The sequence below is a fragment of the Oncorhynchus gorbuscha genome, linkage group LG11, assembly GCF_021184085.1.
Source record: "Oncorhynchus gorbuscha isolate QuinsamMale2020 ecotype Even-year linkage group LG11, OgorEven_v1.0, whole genome shotgun sequence".
NCBI lineage: Eukaryota > Metazoa > Chordata > Actinopteri > Salmoniformes > Salmonidae > Oncorhynchus > Oncorhynchus gorbuscha.
The window spans coordinates 76,258,187-76,279,917 of record NC_060183.1 but is presented as its reverse complement, the minus strand read 5'-3'; the positions used below and the strand labels follow the sequence as shown (position 1 = coordinate 76,279,917).

General features: G+C 41.2%; 2 protein-coding genes across 2 annotated transcripts; one reads left to right on the top strand and one right to left on the bottom strand.

Moving 5' to 3' along the window:
- Positions 1 to 709: 709 nt before the first annotated feature.
- ppp2cb (protein phosphatase 2, catalytic subunit, beta isozyme) lies at positions 710 to 11,561 on the top strand. Its single transcript, XM_046290522.1, has 7 exons — positions 710 to 1,167; positions 3,363 to 3,572; positions 4,403 to 4,576; positions 9,008 to 9,097; positions 9,674 to 9,835; positions 10,760 to 10,878; positions 11,186 to 11,561. The coding sequence occupies exons 1-7, from the start codon at positions 1,066 to 1,068 to the stop codon at positions 11,256 to 11,258; spliced, it is 930 nt and encodes a 309-aa protein (XP_046146478.1). The 5' UTR covers positions 710 to 1,065; the 3' UTR covers positions 11,259 to 11,561.
- Positions 11,562 to 12,203: 642 nt separating this feature from the next.
- On the bottom strand, positions 12,204 to 15,971 carry ubxn8 (UBX domain protein 8). The gene is made up of 8 exons (XM_046290523.1): positions 15,756 to 15,971; positions 15,338 to 15,466; positions 14,454 to 14,527; positions 14,243 to 14,365; positions 13,696 to 13,830; positions 12,968 to 13,009; positions 12,749 to 12,823; positions 12,204 to 12,601 (listed from the first exon to the last, which is right to left on the bottom strand). The coding sequence occupies exons 1-8, from the start codon at positions 15,838 to 15,840 to the stop codon at positions 12,431 to 12,433; spliced, it is 834 nt and encodes a 277-aa protein (XP_046146479.1). The 5' UTR covers positions 15,841 to 15,971; the 3' UTR covers positions 12,204 to 12,430.
- Positions 15,972 to 21,731: the final 5,760 nt, after the last annotated feature.

Below are 21,731 nucleotides of genomic sequence, written 5' to 3'. Positions count from 1 at the left end.
AAAAAACTCTTCCTGTGTGGTTGACAGATGGGACTTTATGAAACACTGGTTAAAAAATGTAGAACCAAATACAGCCCACATCTAGCTCTGCTGACTACTTTACCTGCACCATTGACAACGCCAAATTTTGAGTCACATCGGTGCCTTGACCTGGATCTCTGCAAGGAGGTCAGAGGGGGCGAAGTGTAATGGAGGTTGGGTAACCACGCTTGTGTAATAACCTTGCCTAAGACCTGAAAAGTTGCATTAATGCGGTGGCTCCCTGAGCCATTGGCTATAGACTTTTGCTTGGCTAATGCACTCTTCTGCCACGCAAAATAACCACTTGGCCCAGGATAGGTTTTAACCCTGGTAATAAGAATTTGGTGGGTGCTTGTATTTGTCCTGTTCTGTGTAATGGGAATGTGTTTTTGCATATCCCAACTCCCCTGAGACAACAATGGACCTTGTCAGCTCCGGGAGTTGAACCAGAGACTTTACAATTACTGGCCCAATGCTCTAAACATCAACGGTACAAGCTTAATCTATTCTCCATACTCCATATCATGCATCTCTCTTCTATTTTCTGTTTATCATATTATATTCTTCCTATTGCAGTATTTTTGGCGGTATCTGTCTGGCGAATCCTCTTGTCCTCAAGGCGGCGCACACGCTTTTAACCGCCTTATATCTTTCTAGAAATACCAATGTGATGACGTTGATCCGAGCGGCCATTACACAGCGAGTTTCCTTTGGAAGGTCGGGGGCGACGGGGAACTAGCGACCGAAAGACACCGCTCGCAGTGCCGAGAAAACAGGGACGTCCCTGCCGCACCATATGGTTTAGACGTGGGCCATAAAAATAACGGAAACATTGGCGTTTTATTGACGGTACCCATAATAATCACAGATTGGCTCGTTGATTATAGTTATATAGGTAACGTTAAGAGTGCTGCGCAGCGTCCTACAAACCCGTCTTGTCGTCTTGAGTTGCGTCGAATTTGAGCGAAATAACGGTTGTTTTATTACTTCAACATAACCTGTTTTTTTTTGTTTTTGTTTTTAGCTATCTAAACCGTTTTCAAAATGGACGATAAAGTATTTACAAAGGAATTGGATCAGTGGGTCGAGCAACTGAATGAATGCAAGCAATTGTCGGAGAATCAAGTGCGAACGCTTTGCGAAAAGGTAAGAACGGACATCCGACTGAAGACATGTCAGCTAGCGACGTTCTCTCTAACTTACTTTTAGTTAACTTCTCCCCGGTAACATGTTTACGTGAAGGCCGCCGAAATCTAGCCAGCAAGTTAGCGTCGACGACTAATCAATGTTTCCTCTACGTTCTGTGGTGATTATTTAGTAACTAACTCGGCAAATACACAATTTTGATCCGAAGTCTTTAAGATCCATTTCCACATCTCGTTAATCGCTAATGTGACTTAGGTAACTTTATATAATATATATGTCTAACTAATAACTGGTACCATAAAAAGCTAACGTTATTTGGATGGCTGACTAACGTTAATAACTTTAACGACTTACACAACATAAGTAGTTAACCTGTTAACTAAACGTTACTGTTGACTTCTCAACTATCTAGGTTTATAATTTCTTTGCCTATGTTAACATGTAACGTTAACTAGTTATTGTTGCCAATAATGTTGCCCGTGCTAACGTAGCTAGCTAACTAGCAGCGCGTTAGTGGTAATGTTAGCTACATGCCACCAGTAACGTTAGCTAACGTGCCACCAGTAACGTTAGCTAACGTGCCACCAGTAACGTTAGCTAACGTGCCACCAGTAACGTTAGCTAACGTGCCACCAGTAACGTTAGCTAACGTGCCACCAGTAACGTTAGCTAACCAGTGTGTAACTCCGCTTATTGACATTACTGCTAACTAGTTAGTTGGTTACCTAAAACATTTTCTGCAAATAGTGTCTGGAAATGCATAGCTATTTAATTCAATCTAATTGAAGCAAATATTACTGCCTTGTACTTAAGTTAGGACTAAAAACAGTATGTTGGTTACAAACTTTAGCCCTGATAGTTAAGGCGACCACCGAGTAGCTAACCGTACCCAAATGCTTCAAATATTTAACTCCGGGATGAAGGCCCTTGGCTCAATGATCCTCCCCGCACTTATGGTTGCAAGTTAGTGCAGTTTTTTCTTTTATTGTTATGCCAGTCACTCAATTAGCTCATTCCAGCTAACATTTTTTAGGTTGGTAAATTAGTCCAGCGGCCAGCTATCAACATTTTAGTGGTCATGGTCAAATTACCAACATGATTTTGTAAGTCAGTTTCACTCAGATACCACCCTATGGAAAAATGTGTAGAATTGCAGGTGGATATGTAGACCCTCAAGCAACTGTGGCCCCTCACGAGTTCAGATTGTTTTGTTTCCCATCCCTGATCGAACTGGCTTGCAATCTGACTATCCCCACATGATGTCGTTGATGTTGCTAGATATACAGGCCCTGGGGAAATAGAAGGTTCCATTTAGGATGGAACCATTTGAGATCACAATCGCAACAATTATATTTTTCCTCACACAGTGCAGAACATGAGTCTGGCTGATTTTCAAATGCAACAAACATCTCACTGTTTCGTTGGAGAACCCTTTGCACCAAACACATGTGAATTGCAGACTGTAAAATAATTTCCCTGCTTGACGATCCATACTTTGCATTGTATAGTTGAAATACAGTATGTGCAACAAGCTTAATTTAACTTAATGCACCACCTACCCAGTCCATTTTCATTGATCATTCATATTCTTGTTGAGATGATGTTATGACACAATTGCATGTGGATGTTTTCTTTAGCCAGGGGGAAAGTTTTGCTGACGATTTTACATCGTCATCTTCATATTAAAGAGGGATAGGACTGCAGAGAACTCTCCATGGAGACACACTCATTGTTTCCATGGTGACAATGGGGTGGCTTTCACAGCAAATTTGGGCAGGGGAAGCTACGACACCCTTGAAGTTAAGGAAAGCTGCCTCATTTCTTATCTAGTGTTTTGATGTATCGTACATTATTTAAAGAACACATACAATACTTGTCTTTCACTCATCCTCATGAATAATTGTTAACATTTTTATTTAACCTTTATTTAACCAGGCCAGTTGAGAACAAGTTCTCATTTACAACTACGTTATTTAACCTTTATTTAACCAGGCCAGTTGAGAACAAGTTCTCATTTACAACTACGACCTGGCCAAGACAAAGCAAAGCAGTGCGACACAAATGACAGAGTTACACATGGGATAAACAAACGTACAGTCAATAACACAATAGAAAAGTCTGTACAGTGTGTGTAAATGTGGATACACCCGTCACTGATGTTTTCTGTAATGCACTTGTTTTGTTCCCCTCTTCAGGCTAAAGAGATCCTTACCAAGGAGTCCAATGTGCAGGAGGTGCGCTGTCCCGTCACGGTGTGTGGAGATGTGCATGGCCAGTTCCACGACCTCATGGAGCTGTTCAGAATCGGGGGCAAGTCACCCGACACCAACTACCTGTTCATGGGGGACTATGTAGACAGAGGCTACTACTCGGTGGAAACGGTCTCACTGCTGGTCGCACTTAAGGCAAGTGAATTCTGAACTTGATGATTGGGCTGAAACCACAGTATTTCAGTTGCTGGTATAAGGTTTGCCTTGCCATAATAAATGACTGAAAAAGAGATGGGACCCAGATAAATACATCTACAGTATATTTTACCTACAGTATATTTTTTGCCCAGCACCAGTTTTTCTTAAAACCAGGGACATGTCATTCTCGTATGCTCAATATACTTTGAACTCCCAGCTGTGTCCTGAAGAAAGTCAAGGACCAATCAAGTTTTACTACCTCTGAGGATGTAGGCTAGCTCTTGAAGTGTGTGGGAGCTGGTGGTATTCAGGAGTCAATGTATGCAAGCCGAAGATAATATGCAAACTGAAGTAGGTTGCTGAAGTGTTTTTATTTTTTTGTAGACTCAATGTATTCCAGGGCTCAGCTGGTAATGCTTACAAGCTAGAAGTGGGACAGTTTACAGTCATAACCGATGTGTCACTCCCCTCATGGCTGTTAACATAGTGGGTCGAATTGGATTCATTGAGCTCATCGTCAGTTGTGAATTTCGAGGTCTCTGTGGGACATCTTATCTACGGACAACAGATATATTGGAATAACTTATTTATAAATTATAGGCTATAACAGGAACACTTATTAGTCAAGTGTGGGGTAAAATGCATGATTTTTAAATGGCGTTAAGTAGAAGAGTAGTAGTTTTGAATACAATGCAGTTTAGTTTTCAAATAGTGGCACTGTGCCGCTGTCATGTACTTTACAAAGGAACTCGGGCATTTTTTCATCAAGTTATTTAGGCCTGGCGCTTTTGGAACCAGACTCAATTACGATTTGTCTCGCTCCTCAGGTCCGGTACCCAAAACGCATCACGATACTGCGGGGGAACCACGAGAGCAGACAGATCACACAGGTGTACGGCTTCTACGACGAATGCTTGAGGAAGTACGGCAACGCCAACGTGTGGAAATACTTCACAGACCTGTTCGATTATCTTCCCCTGACCGCCCTGGTCGACGAACAGGTAACACAAGTGCTTTAAAAGTGCAGGACGTGGCCTTACTTTATGTAATGGGGTGCACTCAAATCAAATCAAATCAAATTTTATTTGTCACACATACACATGGTTAGCAGATGTTAATGCGAGTGTAGCGAAATGCTTGTGCTTCTAGTTCCGACAATGCAGTGATAACCAACAAGTAATCTAACTAACAATTCTAAAAAAAACTACTGTCTTATACACAGTGTAAGGGGATAAGGAACATGTACATAAGGATATATGAATGAGTGATGGTACAGAGCAGCATACAGTAGATGGTATCGAGTACAGTATATACATATGAGATGAGTGTGTAGACAAAGTAAACAAAGTGGCATAGTTAAAGTGGCTAGTGATACATGTGTTACATAAGGATGCAGTCGATGTTGTAGAGTACAGTATATACATATGCATATGAGATGAATAATGTAGGGTAAGTAACATTATATAAGGTAGCATTGTTTAAAGTGGCTAGTGATATATTTATATCATTTCCATCAATTCCCATTATTAAAATGGCTGGAGTTGGGTCAGTGTCAATGACAGTGTGTTGGCAGCAGCCACTCAATGTTAGTGGTGGCTATTTAACAGTCTGATGGCCTTGAGATAGAAGCTGTTTTTCAGTCTCTCGGTCCCAGCTTTGATGCACCTGTACTGACCTCGCCTTCTGGATGATAGCGGGGTGAACAGGCAGTGGTTCGGGTGGTTGATGTCCTTGATGATCTTTATGGCCTTCCTGTAACAACGGGTGGTGTAGGTGTCCTGGAGGGCAGGTAGTTTGCCCCCGGTGATGCGTTGTGCAGTCCTCACTACCCTCTGGAGAGCCTTACGGTTGAGGGCGGAGCAGTTGCCGTACCAGGCGGTGATACAGCCCGCCAGGATGCTCTCGATTGTGCATCTGTAGAAGTTTGTGAGTGCTTTTGGTGACAAGCCGAATTTCTTCAGCCTCCTGAGGTTGAATAGGCGCTGCTGCGCCTTCTTCACGACGCTGTCAGTGTGAGTGGACCAATTCAGTTTGTCTGTGATGTGTATGCCGAGGAACTTAAAACTAGCTACCCTCTCCACTACTGTTCCATCGATGTGGATAGGGGGTGTTCCCTCTGCTGTTTCCTGAAGTCCACAATCATCTCCTTAGTTTTGTTGACGTTGAGTGTGAGGTTATTTTCCTGACACCACACTCCAAGGGCCCTCACCTCCTCCCTGTAGGCCGTCTCGTCGTTGTTGGTAATCAAGCCTACCACTGTTGTGTCGTCCGCAAACTTGATGATTGAGTTGGAGGCGTGCGTGGCCACGCAGTCGTGGGTGAACAGGGAGTACAGGAGAGGGCTCAGAACGCACCCTTGTGGGGCCCCCGTGTTGAGGATCAGCGGGGAGGAGATGTTGTTGCCTACCCTCACCACCTGGGGGCGGCCCGTCAGGAAGTCCAGTACCCAGTTGCACAGGGCGGGGTCGAGACCCAGGGTCTCGAGCTTGATGACGAGCTTGGAGGGTACTATGGTGTTGAATGCCGAGCTGTAGTCGATGAACAGCATTCTCACATAGGTATTCCTCTTGTCCAGGTGGGTTAGGGCAGTGTGCAGTGTGGTTGAGATTGCATCGTCTGTGGACCTATTTGGGCGGTAAGCAAATTGGAGTGGGTCTAGGGTGTCAGGTAGGGTGGAGGTGATATGGTCCTTGACTAGTCTCTCAAAGCACTTCATGATGACGGAAGTGAGTGCTACGGGGCGGTAGTTACCTTAGCTTTCTTGGGAACAGGAACAATGGTGGCCCTCTTGAAGCATGTGGGAACAGCAGACTGGTATAGGGATTGATTGAATATGTCCGTAAACACACCGGCCAGCTGGTCTGCGCATGCTCGGAGGGCGCGGCTGGGGATGCCGTCTGGGCCTGCAGCCTTGCGAGGGTTAACACGTTTAAATGTCTTACTCACCTCGGCTGCAGTGAAGGAGAGACTGCATGTTTCCGTTGCAGGCCGTGTCAGTGGCACTGTATTGTCCTCAAAGCGGGCAAAAAAGTTATTTAGTCTGCCTGGGAGCAAGACATCCTGGTCCGTGACTGGGCTGGATTTCATCTTGTAGTCCGTGATTGACTGTAGACCCTGCCACATGCCTCTTGTGTCTGAGCCATTGAATTGAGATTCCACTTTGTCTCTGTACTGACTCTATTCCCGTAACGTGAACTACTTTTGACCAAGCCTCTGGCATTTGGGGGACACAGATTGAAGGTTGTGAATATGTTCAAAGGAAGCCTAGCTACCGAATTACACTACAGTTTAAAAGTTTGGGGTCACTTAGAAATGTCCTTGATTTTTGAAAGAAAAGCACTTTTTTTGTCCATTTAAAATAACATCAAATTGATCATAAATAGAAAAAAAAGCACTTTTTTTGTCCATTTAAAATAACATCAAATTGATCATAAATAGTGTAGACTCTTAATATTGTAAATGACTATTGTAGCTGGAAATGGCAGATAAAAAAAAAATGGAATATCTACGTAGGCGTACAGAGGCCCATTATCAGCAACCATCACTCCTGTGTTCCAATGGCACGTTGTGTTAGCTAATCAAAGTTTTATAATTGTAAAAGGCTTATTGGTCATTAGAAAACCCTTTTGCAATTATTTTCACAGCTGAAAACTGTTGTTGAAATTTAATAAGCAATAAAACTGGACTTCTTTCGACTAGTTGAATATCTGGAGCATCAGCATTTGTGGGTTTGATTACAGGTTCAAAATGGCCAGAAACAAAGCACATCATTCTAACAAAACTCGTCATTCTATTCTTCTGAGAAATTAGGGTTATTCCATGCGAGAAATTACCAAGAAACTGAAGAGCTCATACAACGCTGTGTACTACTCCCTTCACAGAACAGTGCAAACTGGCTCTAACCAGAACAGAAAGAGGAGTGGGAGGCCCCGGTGCACAACTGAGCAAGTGGACAAGTACATTAGTGTCTAGTTTGACAAACAGACGCCTCACAAGTTCTCAACTGGCAGCTTCATTAAATATTACCCGCAAAACACCAGTCTCAACGTAAAGTGACGAGGCGACTCCGGGATGTTGGCCTTCTAGGCAGCGTTCCTATGTCCAGTGTCTTGTTTTTTCCCCCATCTTAATCTTTTATTTTTATTGGCCAGTCTGAGATGTGGCTTTTTCTTTGCAACTCTGCCAACCATAAAACAACGACTTAAGTAAGAATACTTTAAAGTTCTACTTAAGCACTTTACACCACTGCTCAATTGAGAGAATTTCCACACTGCCACGTAGGGCTCCACGATATGGGCAAATTTATTTTTAACTAAATGTTGCAATTGCGATTTGACTTGCGAATTAGAACAAAACTGTTGGAATCATGGAAATATAATGACTATTCTAATTCTATAGTTAGAATTTATAGTGGGAACTTTGAATACAGTATTTTGAGATGACAATTAATTAAAATGCCAAGGAGTTATTGTGACAGGGTAAGAACTAAAGTGTTAAGTGTTTCCTAGGGGACCCTATAAGCTTTGGCTACATTGCATGTTTTCTCTTGGCTACTTCATACAGCTAAAATATTGCTTTGCATATTCCTCTTTGATTTAGAAGATACTGGTGCACAAACAACATGCTGGTTTAAGTCTACACCATCACTGGTATTATCAGTACATGTATTAGCTAGCTTGCTGTTAGCATTAGCGGCTAACAATGAGCATCGCAGCTGATTTTTAAAGCAACTTGCTAAGACAGACTTGCTGTTTGCTGATGTAAGAAACACAAACTAATAGTGTAATTATAGAACACTTGTGGATTTATATTAAGAAGCAAAGTGAAATCAGCATTGTTGTCATCAACATTGTTGCATGTGCTGCATTGACCATGCAGACTGAACGCAAGTGTCTCGTGGTTGAGGAACATCAAATGCTCTCCTTGAATGACAGGGTGCGTGGCTAGGTCTGTGTGGAAAGTGACATTACACATGGCTTATCACATTTAACAAACCAAATAATCAAATACTGGTATAGAAGGTAAAAACCTAAACTGGGCCCTGCATCAATACTGGCATATCATAAAATACGGTATACCGCCCAGCCCTATGCCTATGTAGATATTCCATTAAATAAGCCGTTTCCAGCTACAATAGTAATTTACATGCCTACACTGTTTCTGATCAATTTGATATGTTAATGTGAAGGATTTTTTAAATGTAAAAAACAAAGACATTTATAACTTTTGAATGGTAGTGTAATTCGGTAGCTGGGCTTCCTTTTGAACTTATTCACAACCTTCAATCTGTGTTCCAAATGTGTATTTGTAACTCTTGTCATTTATATTCAGGCTACATTAATATTTTAGTAATTTAGCAAACACTCTTATCCGGAGCAACTTGTCACAAGGGTAAATCAACATCTATACTCTTGTTTCCTCCTCTGCCTCAGATCTTCTGTCTGCACGGTGGCCTCTCCCCCTCCATAGACACACTGGATCACATCCGGGCCCTGGATCGCCTGCAGGAGGTTCCACACGAGGTCAGTGCTGCCTGCCAGAGGACGTTAGTAGTCAGCCCTGTCAACGACACATACAGTAGGGGCTGGATACTAGCTATCGGATGGTATGAGGTAGTGGTATTGTCATGAGTTTGTGTTGACCTGCCAGTGTAGTGCCAAGCCCTGGGTTGTGTTGTCATGAGGTTGTGTTGACCCAGAGCCAAGCCCTGGGTCATGAGGTTGTGTTGAGCCAAGCCCTGGATCATGTTGACCTACCAGTGTTGGAGCCAAGCCGGGTCATGTTCAGTAGATGTAACTGGACTTGTCCAATTTAGAAATGCTTTTCGTTTTCTCATCTGTTTTGCTACGATGGGCCCTAATGAACATAGCCCTGGTCTCTGCTCAAGAGGTAGGCTATTCAGGTTGTCACCTTTCCAATGCATAATTGTCATTGAGGGCTATGGTCTTATGATGAATATTCCCCTCCTTTGCAATCCTACTGCCCATAGAATTAACATCATGTATTAGGCTCTCTGTGTTCAAGCCATGCTAAATGAGGTCATAGTCCCTGTGTGTCATTGAGGGCTGCTTTTGTTAATGGATGTGTGTTTGTTTCAGGGGCCCATGTGTGACCTGCTGTGGTCAGACCCAGATGACCGTGGGGGCTGGGGCATCTCCCCCCGAGGTGCTGGCTACACCTTTGGGCAGGACATCTCGGAAACCTTCAATCATGCCAACGGTCTTACCCTTGTGTCCCGTGCCCACCAACTTGTCATGGAGGTAGCCACACTTTTAGTTTAGGCTAAGTGTGTTTATATACTCTGTTGGTGTAGTTAGTATTAAAGCATCTGGCACAACTAGTGATTCTAGTAGTAACATGCTTTACCTGTTAGATAATTCTACAAAGTCCTGTGTGGAAGCATCCTATGTTTTCTATATACTTATCCCTCATTTACTCAAGTGTTTCCTTTATTTTGGCAATTACCTATAGAATGGACGGATAGCTATCGCTTGAGTTGCAACAAAATGAAATATAACGTTGCGGCAAGTTCAGAATGAAAAGATTTCATGTAAAACATTTAAAGAGCTGCATCACTATACTGAGAGCTTCCATTAAAAAAAAAAATGTACCTTTATTTAACCAGGCAAGTCAGTTGAGAACAAATTCTTATTTTCAATGACTGCCTGGGAACAGTGGGTTAACTGCCTGTTCAGGGGCAGAACGACAGATTTGTACCTTGTCAGCTCGGGAGTTTGAACTCGCAACCTTCCGGTTACTAGTCCAACGCTCTAACCACTAGGCTACCCTGCCGCCCCAAAAGGACCTACACTATTTAGGTGTGTGTGGAGCCTTGCCCCCACCCCAAACTAGGTGCCTGAACCCTTCTATAACATTCCATTAACATCAAAAATAGACACACTTTTTTTGGGGGGGTGGCACAGCCTGTGTTTCGAGACTAGGTCTGCGTCAAATGGCGCCCTCTTCCCCATAAAGTGCACTAGTAAAATGTTCTTGGACTATGTAGGCAATTTGGCTCAGTCACTCTGCATAAGCATCCCAGGATAAGAATTTTGAGTTGGAAATTAACCTTTAACTTAAGAGTTTTTACTAACGATTAGAAGTGACTTGAGGTTGTTTACTTTTTAAATGGATCATTTCAACTAAATGGTTTATGTACTAACGTACGGGTTGCCATTTTCCAGGGCTACAACTGGTGTCATGACCGAAACGTTGTCACCATCTTCAGTGCGCCAAACTACTGCTATCGCTGTGGCAACCAAGCTGCCATCATGGAACTGGACGATACTCTTAAATACTCTTTGTAAGTGACAGAGGTTATCTGGAGTAGATGTTTTAACTTTGAGTCTAAGACCAGGGGAATTAAATTTGAGTGTTACTGAGAAGAAATAGAATGCAGTAGCTGCATGCGCTTTTTCAGTTCTTCAAAGTAACGCTCATTGTCCCTAATTGGAACTTGTATATTCAGCACCAAAAATGTATCTTCACAACTGGCATAAATTGAGTTATAGTTTCCATTGACCACATGATGTTTTTAGTCTAAAAGTGACAGTTCTGTAAATGGTCCCAATTGGAATAATCCTAATGTTGCATTTCCTGTCCACCTCCAGCCTTCAGTTCGACCCTGCACCTCGACGCGGAGAGCCCCACGTCACCCGCCGTACCCCCGACTACTTCTTATAAACTCCTCTACAGCAAACGACAAACCCTCCCAAAACCTGTGTGCATATGACCTGTTACCAACATTAAAGCACTAACATGGACCAAAATGTGCCATATAAGCATTTAGTACACATTACAATAATACACATTGCCCTGTGTCTCAGTACTGCAACACAGTGTCCTGTTTTAGCCTTTAGTGCAATTGCCTGCTCTATACTATTGATCGTAATGTTCCTTTGTTTTTCTTCCGTGGACTGTACATTACGCAAACAAATGTGACAACTCTTCCTATCAATGGACAAATATACAATTTCTGTTGGCAAAGCCGGGCATGTGAATTATTTACAATATTTTATACAAATGCACACACTTGCATCCCTAGCCTTCACCACACTATTTGGGAATGGATGCTTAAAATTGAGGGAGACGCCTCTTCCTCCTTGGGATTGTATGCTTTATGTCAATAGACCTACCTGCTTTCTCCTACTCGTTTGCGTTTACTGCCCTCTGTATATTTGTCTTTGATGTATTTGAACTAAAGTACTTTTAATCCTAAATAATTACTCTGATTTTCAATCAAGTCCAATCATGGTTTAAGATTTCTCATTTAGAACCTAAAAGTTTATTCAACCAATGGCTGAAAAAAATTAATGTTAACACCAAGTATTTATATTCCCCTTTAGGCGGAGTCACCTTTCCTCAAAACATCTTTGTTGCTAGGCAGAAAGTTGATGTGGGTAATAGTGTTACTTTGTGTGACCTGACCTCTGCTCCCATTCCACAGCTAGCCAAACATGTGATTGCCTTTTCCTTTAACATTCCAAGCCCCTGGCTCTTAAACAACCGCCATTGACCCCCACCATATACATTCCTCCTACATAACCATTAACTTCTGGTGTAGCAAGTATTTCAAATTACAACCCAACAGTGTAACGTCACCAGAACTCGACATTGTCCACTCATGCGTGTTTGTGTAGCAATATGTTTTAATGAAACAGTAATTCATACAACTGAGCATGAAAGGAATACACTGGTTGTATACTTGGTTCTGACATTAAGAATCCATGCAATATGGACTTAGTTTATAGCTTTGTTCCCTTGTCAAGGATTTGCTGTTCTGACGCCTTCCATGATCCAGCAACCAGTTGCCCATATTTTTATTTTCAAAATGGCATGGACCTGATGCTTTTTCCTCAGGTCGTGGAGGGATCTTTCCCTTCCACATTTAATACTGTGTGTGTTAAAATGCCTGCATCCCCCATGCTTATGTCTTTCCCAATGACCAAGGGTTGTCTGGGGTAGGTGGTGCATAATGTATAGAGTGCAGGGTGATATCCTGTTTTCAGCAACCAGTCCAAAAGAACCTACAGAACAAAAGGTTTTCAAATCAAAACGGTACAATCTTCGTAAGCTTAACTATTTTAAAACAATATCTTATTGAATAGGATTATGAGGCAATGTTAAAAGTTTGAGTATGAGATGAATACAAAGGGGGGGGGGGCTTTTCTCACCGAGGAGCTGTCGGATTTCAGGAATCTTCTGTGAATTGTTCTTCCACTTGGGCATCTCAAAGCCACCCGTACAACCTGTCAAGAGAAACCTTACCGTACTCACACTGACCACCTTTTGCCAATCATTAATGGTTTACATTGATTAGAGTAATTGTGTCAAATTTCATAGTGTAACAGATGTAAGAGCAAACACTCCATGGGACAAAAGTGTATACATACCCCTTCAGCATCCTCTGCTGGCTCCTCTGGTAAAACGACCACCTTTTCAATTCAGAAGAGCACAAACCATTGAGGGTTTAGGCCTGGATTCAATTCCATTGTGCTTTGTCAATTATGCGCCATTTCAAAGGTATTTTCTGATTGAGCCGACATATGCAGCGTTACTGAAAGGTGGCTGGATCGAATCCCCAAGCTGACAGTGTACAATTCTGCCCCTGAGCAAGGCAGTTAACACACTGTTCCCCGGGCGCCAAAGACGTGGATATCAATTAAGGCAGCCCCCCAGCACCTCTCAGTTGAAGGCATTCAGTTGTACAACTGACTAGGTATCCCCCTTTCCCTACTGTGCGGTCTGAACGTCTGTAAAAGAGGTGCATAGCCGACCAAGCGTGATCGGATCGACCAAGCGTGATCGGATTGAATCCCGGCCTAAACACAAAACAATGACTCCCTCTGCTTTAGTGAAATAATAAACTATAGAGGGACCCGCAAGCGGGACTAACCTGACATGGAATAGAGGTTGGTGTTATCTGGAATCCTTGGGACCTCAACTGATTTTACCTCATTGAAGTTGACATTTAAAATGGTTTAGGGTAGGGACGTCCCAATTCTAAATAGCACTAACCATGGAATAAAACCATTTTCAGGTCCTCGGATTTAAATTGTTAATGATATCCTACCATTAGCATTTTAACATCCTTTCCTGACTAGTCATTCAGCATATGCACCCTTTTTTGGGGAGGGACCTCAGGTTTGGGGTGGAGTCTGGTGGCACTCTCTGGCAGTTTCCTCCTTCTTACTGCCTCCTGATTGGGTGTCCCATCAACATCCTCCTGGGCACTCTGCCCTAACGATTCTCCTTCCTGTATCCACATAAATAACACATTTACAGTTGGCACACCTCACTGAGGATCTTGTCCATAGAAGTCTATCAAAAGGACTACAAATGTAAGAGGTGTGTACAATTGTTCTCCCCAGTGGAAGAAAGCAAGTACTGCATTCCATTGGCTAAGTACACTTAATTTGTTCATAGCAAATTTGAACCAGTGTACAATATGAATTATTATGTTTTATTACTTCATTTGTAGATTGTAGTCTACATATTGCACTGGGGCAAAACAATCACGTTTTAATCGTAAATAACCAACTTATTTCGTAACTCAAAGTAGCACATACGGTTGTTTAGCTATCGGGACGAAGTGTTCAGAGAATCCAGTCACCCAGCAACTTATGTGGTTTTTATACAATTCCATGGGTGGTATCTGTTATTCTCACCCCAAGTTGTTCTCCGTCAGTCAGCTTCCAGGTCTCTCCCGTCATGCGGTAGAATCGCTCTTCTTTCTTCCTCATAGAAGACTCCTGACGAGGCCTCAGCACTGACTCCTGGTAAGAGAAGGCCTGAAAGGGAAACACACAGGAAAGTATTAGCCTACTCTGTTAAAAAAAGAGCAGTGCTGTTTAGTTTTTTGCTGAAAGGCCAAATTACCTTCTCACTGTGTTTCTCCTGCAGCTCCTCCCTTGCCTGCTTTTGTCTTTGTTTTGTCTCATCATCTTCAGAATCTGGAAGAAGTGTAGTTTCATTCAATCAACTGGTTCACAATTTTCAGAAATCGTTCGCCTGGTATCAGAAGTTGAAAAAGTGGCCAGGACTGAAACACCCGATTAGGCGAATCAACTAATGGCCTAGATGAATTAAATCAGGTGTGTTGGTGACCTTCCCTTGGCGCTGCTGTAACCCATTCAGACGCTAACTGCTTTTAGCGTCTATTGACAGGAGTATCTTTTGGATGGGGGGAGTTTTGTTAATTAACATATCCAACGCTCCTTCTTAACATTAAAAGCAATCGCTTGCGGTACGGTTTTGGAAACATAAGGGACGTAATAAAGGTTCAAATAAAATATTACTACACCTTTATAGGGTTCCCATACGACCATGTCTCATCGCTTGTTTGTGGAAGACAGACAGAAAGCCACCTGAACTAATTGGCTATCTAGCGTGCTCCAAACACATATGTAACTTGGGAGGGAGTGTAGTTCGTCAACTGGCGCACAGTCTGTGGCTCTGTGCAAAACTGCTACAGTAAGTATATTTTTTTGGAAAATGATTTGTTTATTGAAATGAAAGGGGCATATCAGCATGTTTCGAAAAACTGGTCTGACGTTTCGAAACGTTAACACAGCGTCGGAATTGTAGTTCACATGCAGGCAACTGTGGGTGAACCTAATCGCTAAAAACTATGGATAAGAATGGTTTTGGAATGCTAGTTCTGCTGTAACAAAGGCCCATGGTTGGCGACTACTGTTATACAGAATGGAATGCATGATTTGAATGAGTAATATTGGGATTGCCTGTTTGATACAGTCACCTACATTCAGATGTTGATCGGGTGTTGGAAGAGAACAAAGACCTCAGCCGTGGATAAAAATATGACACCATCAAGGTAGACAGGCCCAACAGCAACAGACCTCGCCCCACCAATAGAAAGGCACCTCTCACATCTAAAACGGAGATTCATAGACATGAGCAATTAATAACTTGAATAGATAATGTACACTCACACGTCACCTTCAAGTGGATACTAGTAATCAACTTATGACAGTTCAGTATTTTGTGTGTACAAACGTTAGGACAGTAATGTCACATTAAAAGGACAACACCATGACAATTCAACTAGCTACTTATCCCCAAACAAAAATTAAATCCCTCTCCCCTTGTTGCCAAACTAGCCAATGGGCTCCTTGCACATAGCTTAACCAACACTTGCAAGAGTAAAAAAAACAACCTTACCGATTATTGAATGTTTCCAAGAAACAAAACAAAGTATTGATATTAACAAGGTCCCCAAAAGCCAAGATGTCTTTGACGAAGACATTTTATAATATCGTTCTCCAAGCTATCCCGTTTTTACTGCGTGTCTTTTTTAATACATTTTTTCTTAAAATATTCTTCCGCGGTAAATATCTCAACCACAGCTAGAACCATGAGCCAGATATTTCACTGGATGTATAAATGTGAAGCATCCGGTTGGCGTTTCCACTCACTGCCAAATATGGTGATGAGAGGAAGCACATTTAGCCGGCAGTGGGAGAAGATGGAGCGAGATGGATTTTGGCCGACGTTCGCGTCGATTAAATATTTGATCTCCATACAGTTTTCTGTTTCTAAAACTAGTATCTAACAGTGGACTGCGTTTTGTAGCCTTTACCCTTTGCAAACGTTTTTTTGTTTGCTATAAGGCTTTGTTTAGGAGTGCATGGACGAATATAGTTTTTGCACACGCGCACTACATAGTAGGCGTTCCTTAACGGAAATATGCAAAAATATAATAGATCGCGCCAATAGGATGTCACTAGCTCGTGCTTGGCTCTGCCCACCTCCTGCTTGTTCTGCCCATTCGTTTGTTCCCATTGGTAACGACAGGCTCTGGTCTGTCTTGGGTTAGTTATAAAAGAATTGTTGTCAATTTCGCAAAGGTGTGATTGGGGACCCCTGCTGGTCAATACAAGTACATAATACAAGTACAGGTTATATAGGGTCAGGATAAAACGTCTTAACAGCAGAGGGGGGAATTATTTAGGTTAATTAGTGTTCATATTGAGACCAATTCTCTTTTTCAAATGAGCCCAGCACAATAAAAATATCAATATAATACCAAATTAAAAAACATGATCCTAAAAAATCAACCCAATCTTTACATGGAGCATCCCCCACTAATGCTGTAAATTCCCTAAAGGGAACCAGGCATTCAAGCCCGAGCCTTCTTTGCAACATATTCCACATCTGTGGAGCATTACAAACTAAAAGAAGTCTCCCTAAATCAGATACCACCCTCGGAACCTCTAGCACTATCCAATCTTGTGCTCTGGTACTGTATTCTATCTTTGTGACCTTGACCAGTGTTATCAGATACATGGGAAGTTTCTGCAGGAGCGCTTTGTAAATAAACAGAAGGGAATGCTGCTCTACAGACAGAGGACGAACCCACCTTTTCCTATAATAGACAAGGGTGGCTTCTAAAATAATCACCAGTAATGAATCTAAGGGCACAATGTAAAACAGCATCTAGTGGTCAAAGTGTGGAAGCTGCTGCGTGCATGGAGATTATATCCCTCTCTATCTAAAACAGACATAAAAGTAGCCTGGACACCTTCCTTTCTATTATCAAAAGACAGACATGCTCTATTTCTGTAAAATAATACAATTTTGATATTCAACTTCTTTACGAGCTCAGTAACATGTGTTTTTAAAATGCCAACGTATTATCTAGCCAGATACCAAGATATTCATGATGGAACTCGTTCAATGTGTGTTCTGTTCAGGCTAGTAATGTTAATCAAATGTATTTATGAAGACCTTTTTACACCAGCAGATGTCAAAGTGCTATACAGAAGCCCAGCCTAAAACCCCAAACAGTAAGTAATTTATGGGACCTAGATAATAGCATGGATTTTTGTTGTTGTTTTGCATTAAGTACAAACTAAAGGTCCAAGAGTGACTTCTGTAGCGCTTGGAAATCAGACGTCAAATGTGAAAAGGCTTGGTTTACAGAGTATAATACTGTATCATCAGCATAAACATTTTTTCACAGTATTTCAAAATGTGTGTATATACAGTGTAAACAATAGTGGCTCCAGAATCAAACCCTGGGGTACCCCTTTATTTCGAGTTCTCATTGCAGGTGAGTAGGAATAATGTGATAACTGCAAAGAGAAACCCACACACTGCTCTTGCTCATATCACTTATTTTCTTGAAGCTCATGTGTCAGCATCTTGGCCTTCGTCAGATGTTCTTTCCTCTGACGAAGGAAAAGAGGCCAACACAAGCTTTAATGAAATAACTGATATGAGCAAGAACAGTTTGTTTGACACAATTTATATCTGTAAAAAAGAACAGTCAACGTTTGTTTTAGAAAAGAGATTATAGGAATGGTACTGGATCTTCAGTGACATGTTATGTTTGTCCCTGTGTTTTGAAAGAAACCTGGAGTAACAGCCTTGCTAAGCTAATACAGCAGAACTGGAGTTGTTAGTCATCGTACTTAGTCTAATCTGTGAATGAATCACTGAAAGTGTAATGGTGAACAAGAACAATATAACAAAATTTGACCAGGGAGAGTGTGTGTGAGTTAGAATATCTCCAAATGCCTCTATCTTAGACACATCTTAGACATGAGCAGTGACCAGACCACAGCGCTGAAAGGCCTTTGTCTCCCTGGAGACTGACTTCCTAGCAACTTCTCAGAATAGAGAGCATGCTGACTGCAGAGCTTTATCTGAATTCATGACATACTTACCCACCCAAAATGTATGGAAGTTAAAGTTCTGTAGCTCAGTTGGTAGAGCATGGCGCTTGTAACGCCAGGGTAGTGGGTTCGATTCCCGGGACCACCCATACGTAGAATGTATGCACACATGACTGTAAGTCGCTTTGGATAAAAGCGTCTGCTAAAATGGCATATTATTATTATTATTTTTTTTATTTTTATATTTATTTATTATTATTTTTTTTATATTATTTTAAACCCGTTTTTGTGTAAACATTGTGTATACGAGATACTAAGTATTCATGTCAAACTACAATATTGTGGTGTCTATTGAGAATTGTTCAGCATATTGTTCTTTTAGATAAGTTTTGCGTTTTATATTTTGATTTAGCGGCTTTAGTGAGAACATTCCATTTCACATTGTCCGTTTTTTTTATTTGTTACCAATAATAAACGTCATTCAACACAAGCAGAGATGACTTCCTACAAATTAGATTATTGCTGACTTTCCAGGAAGTGGGCATGGTGATGTTTAGGACATGATGGATGTCATAGGTATGTTATGAATTTACATACAGTTAGTCGGTAGACTAGTAGCTCCCCATCACACTGCCTGGTTGTCAGTGTAACCCAGAAGAGCTTGTTAGGTGAGAGTTGAGTTATAGGGTGTGGCACTGCCATCTACCCTAGTTGCCACTGAGCCAAATATGCCATTGAAACTGTTCCATGCATTTTGCTACACCTGCAATAACATCTGTTAAACACGTGTATGTGACCAATACAATCTGATTTGATGCCCATATTATTATTCAGATGCTTTTGACAAATCATCATTCCCTTTAAAGACACATTCCAGTCTCCTTTTCATCTCACTTATCACCTGATTTACTTAACAAAAAGGCACATCTCAATAGGTGGTCCAGGTATGACATGGAACAAGAAGGGGGGGTGGGCCTTACCTCTTTTGGCCTCTATTGTTCCTCAAGGGGGACAGGGGAGGCCTATGACAACATTACTGCATTTCTACTTGGGATATTGTTTTTCCAACAGGAAAAGGTCAAACATAATAGCCAGAGTGGGTGTTTCAGTGTGTCTTTAAAATATCATTATAGCTTAGGACACTTTGTGGTACTTTTTATGTCGAGCAATTAAGATTGAACAGTAAGAAAACATTTTGACAATGATTGATAGTTGCTGGTTACTTGGCTCATTCCTTATGCAATTCTTTGTTGTAATGTTGACACTCCCGGATGTGAACGGAGGAATGATGAAGTCAGAGGTAAAGAATGAAGATGGAAGTTGTACACCATATTAGTGAGATAAGAAACCTGTCAGGTTACGCGTTACTATTCCTCTGCCTGACACACTGAACATGCATCACTTTGCCATGAGGATACTGTTGTTTATTTCCATTGTGAATGTTTCTGATTCAAGGCATATTGAAACATAAATGATAAATTCGTTTTAGTATAATTATGGTTCAAAAAATATAATAATCCCTTTCAGTGTATGTATATTTGCTCTACATTTTCTTTAATATTCCCTTAATTTCTCATGAAATTAAGGGAATAACACAGGCATCTGTGTTAGGACTTGATACTTTGGAAGTAAATTACACGTGATTGAATGTCTTCTCTCTATATGCCGTGTGTTATTTTACATTTGACTGTATGTGTACTACCATGAAAACATCTGACAAATGTTGGTTTTGGAGTGAAATGTCATACAGCATTGAGGGCATTGTGCTGTATAATATACACGTATCCCTTCTCAGTTTTGCTCTAAGTACGTTTTCAAGTATTAGTTTAGACTACTATGAGATCTTTGTTTGACATTCCTGCAACAACTTTACAGCTCAAGTTTGACAGCATTCCCCCAAACATGTACTTGTTATTTTAGTATTTGTGCAAAGCATGGTATTGAACCTGAATGTTTAGCCTACTTCATGTGAGGAACTGGATTCCCTTACTACAGAGAATAAAAACTATGACTTGATAACTACAGATTCACAGAATAGTATTTTTTTTCTTTCTTTACTTTATTTTGAAGTAGTTATGCATAGAGCTATTGTGTTTATGGGGTGGCAGGTAGCCTAGTGGTTGGAGCGTTGGGCCAGTAACTGAAAACTTTCTGGATCGAATCACCGAGCTGACAAGGTAAAAATCTGTCGTTCTGCCCCTGAACAAGGCACTGTTCCCCGGTAGGTCGTCATTGTAAATAAGAATTAGTTCTTAACTGACTTGCCTAGGCTACCTAGCTAAATATATTTATTGTTTATATCACTATTAGGTGATTTATGTTTATTGATATCGATGATGCTGATACACTAACTTCCTGTATAATTTTCTAAATCAATTGAGGATGATGGTAATATAAATCATTTTCTAAATCAATTGAGGATGATGGTAATATAAATCATTTTCTAAATCAATTGAGGATGATGGTAATATAAATCATTTTCTAAGTCAATTGACAGGCTATTGATGATGCATTGATATTGTTGATCCTTTAATATATTCCTGATCATTTTGTTGTCCCTAAAGACATTATGTTACAACTCTACCCCTACACACAGTGTTTATGTGTTCTGATTGTTACCCATTCCTAGATCTACATCATATCTCAACTACCTCGTACCCGTGCACATTGACTCCATAGATTGTAGAGGAATAGAAAATATCTGGGTGTCTTCTTGGACAATAAGCTTCAGTGGAGTAAATGTACAGGCCTGATCTACAAAAGTGTCAAGAGACTGAACATTAAAAGATGACATCTTTTTGAGAAAGTAAACTACTATACTGACTCTGTTTTACAAATCTTTCATTGAGAGTATTTAAACTTTTTGTGTTTGTTGGTTTGGCAATGCCACTGTCAGCCAGAGAAATATGCTGGAAAGGATTATCACCACAGCAAGCAAGGTACTTGGAGTCAAACAGACATGCTTGGATGAGATCTTTAAGGTCGGGTCCCTCTGCAAGGCTCAAAATCATTTTAGACCCAAGCCACCCCCTGTACCCGGACTTTGAACTACTCCCCTCTGGGCGCAGGTATAGGGTAACCCTCGGTAGGAAAAACAGAATTAGACAATTTGATCCTATCGACTCAGTAAGGCCAGCAGGCAAGTCTCTTTTTATTGGTATGTAACTGTTATGAAAGTTGTAATGTCAATTTATCTTATATTTAAACGCCACTTTAAACTTGTACATGACACTGCAACAACATTTCCCCATAAGGACAATAAAGTCAGAGAAGTAGTCCGCTACTCCTGTATATAGCATCGTAGGTTTGTGTTACTATTTACGATTATTGGGAAATGGCTCGTAAGTAAGCATTTCACTGTAAAGTCTACACCTGTTTGTATTTTGTGCATGTGACAAATAAAATGTGATGGATTTACACACTGCATATAATGTGTCATTAATTCTCAATTGCTCACTATGGGATTGTCTTGGAACTTCGTCAAACAGAAAGCACCAATCAGCGAAGTGGCATAGTTTCG